Consider the following 2,089-nt stretch of genomic DNA (forward strand, 5'->3'; position numbering starts at 1 on the left):
GTACTGGGGGGCTATATGAAGACATAGAACATGTTTTCACACGTGGAACTTGGAGGGACAATAAATAGCGATATGGACCCATATATTGTATAATAGCTGATTTTATACAGATAGCCTATCTTAATACAATATCTTCAGTGAGACACAGGCACTGTCAAGCAAAATATCACATCACACGGCAACGTATTCCGTCTATAGATGGCATGTGTTGGCAGCCCCAAAACGACACAGGACGGACAGCTGCTTACAGGGGCTCCCCAAGACGGGCAACTTGCTCTTAATATAATAGATAAATAGACCATCTATAATGGTGCAAGCCAAGTGTTCGTGTCTTTGATCTGGGAAAATCAGTCCGGGTACAAAATGAAACCGGAAAAAGTGCTGTACTTGTTGTTGTTGCCACCGTGCGCTTTGCCGCCGTCCAATTTGACATAAATCTCATCTCCGGAGTCCAAGTGAAGGACGACACTGTTGCTTGCGTAGTCATAGTTTTGGTCAGCGTCCTGGGCAATCGCACTTGCGCGGACCTGCAAAAAAAGCATACTGTGTCAAATTCTGAAGGACTTAATAGTCTAAAAGAACTGTTTAGGATCAGAGTTCTCTTGTTATCTTAAACTGATGGAACAATCCAGGGGCAATTGGTGCATTTTATGTTTTCATTTATTTTACTTAACCTTTATTTAGACTGGTAATCTCATTAAGACACAGGGTATCATTCTCAAGACGGACAGTGTCAATTCAACACACATGTACTGACAGACAAGACATTCGAGACGGAGACAAGCCTAGCCACAAAGCGCCACTCCATGATGAGGTGATAAATTAACGTCCACGGCTAAGGAGAAGGCAATTAGTCAGCTTAGCCTGCATTGAAGTCAATGTATATATTGAAGCGCACGAGCGCTCTGTGTGCGTAATACCCTGCAGACAAAACCTCAATTACGCACGGTATGTAGGCTATGCAGTTGTTTTCTGAGTGCAAGGTCTTGATAAGTTATTTGTTTAGGGACGATTGCTTTGAGCTACACCACACACGTCTCTTTAATATAGCGCACGTACGTCTCTTAGCCTGTTGGAACCTATCCGAGATAGGGTCATAGTACATCTAGAACGTGAAAGTATGAAGTTACCTGTCCGTTTTTGCACAAATCTGCCCACATGCTAGTCCCATCGCCTCCGCGCATTAGCACATGGTACGTGAAGTAATAAATCCCGGATACTTGGCAAGTGAACTTGCCAGTTGTTGGATCGTAATGGTTCCCCAGGTTTGTGACCACGTCGTCGAACCTTAGAACCTCGTATCCCTCGTGAGGGTTTTTCAGACCCACGTAAAACGCAATCTTTGCGCCGCCAATTCCGGTGCTCACCTCGCCAGTCTCTGTCTTCGCAGTCCCCGTGGTAAGTCCGGGATGCCCAGCTTTCCCAGAGTCCCCCCTATCTCCTGGCGGACCTTTTGGACCGGGTGGGCCAGGTTCGCCAGGCGGACCTCTTGGTCCGGGTTTCCCCGGCCGACCCGGTTCGCCCTTAGTCCCATGAACAAACGACGGAGACGGAATGGCACTCAGGTCCTGCATGGCATCCAGAGCTGTTGCGCTGGGTTTTGGATTATAAGGATCACAAATCATCCGACAGGTGCCCATCATCTCGTAGTGAGCCTCGGTTTTGGACGTTTGGACCAGCAACGGTATCGCTATAATAATAGCCAACACCATGACGATGCCCACCACAGCGGCAACGATTCTCTTCCTTTGGAGAGTCCGAGAAGCAAGCGCTAAGAAGTCCGTTTTGCTTTGGGAAGTAATGGTGAAAGGAAGCACTCTAAAAATCACAGTAGAAAAGAGAGTGGACCAAGAGCAGTCACTCTATTCTAGGATTTGAAAAAAGTTCTAACCTTAAGTTTGATTTACCTTGGAGCGTGTAACGCTGTCACTATCACTACGCTTCACAGAGTTGACAGGGGAAATATTCGTTGTGGCATGGCTGGACACACGCTGGATCTCCGAGCCGAACACTGAACGCTTCTAGCGATTTCCAATGTAGCCTACCTACTACAACAGAGGAGAAAGGGGCGCTGACGTAACAGCAGGAC

At 47.2% G+C, this 2,089-nt stretch overlaps 1 protein-coding gene across 1 annotated transcript; it reads right to left on the reverse strand.

Annotated features, from left to right (window-relative positions):
* Window positions 1-347: 347 nt before the first annotated feature.
* On the reverse strand, window positions 348-1,712 carry c1ql2 (complement component 1, q subcomponent-like 2; the record flags this gene model as incomplete). The annotated part of the gene is made up of 2 exons (XM_084458046.1): window positions 348-527; window positions 1,131-1,712. 2 exons carry the CDS (start codon window positions 1,710-1,712, stop codon window positions 348-350), a joined length of 762 nt encoding a protein of 253 aa, XP_084314172.1.
* Window positions 1,713-2,089: the final 377 nt, after the last annotated feature.

This window comes from Borostomias antarcticus (assembly GCF_949987555.1).
Source record: "Borostomias antarcticus genome assembly, chromosome: 2".
In the NCBI taxonomy this organism is placed as follows: domain Eukaryota; kingdom Metazoa; phylum Chordata; class Actinopteri; order Stomiiformes; family Stomiidae; genus Borostomias; species Borostomias antarcticus.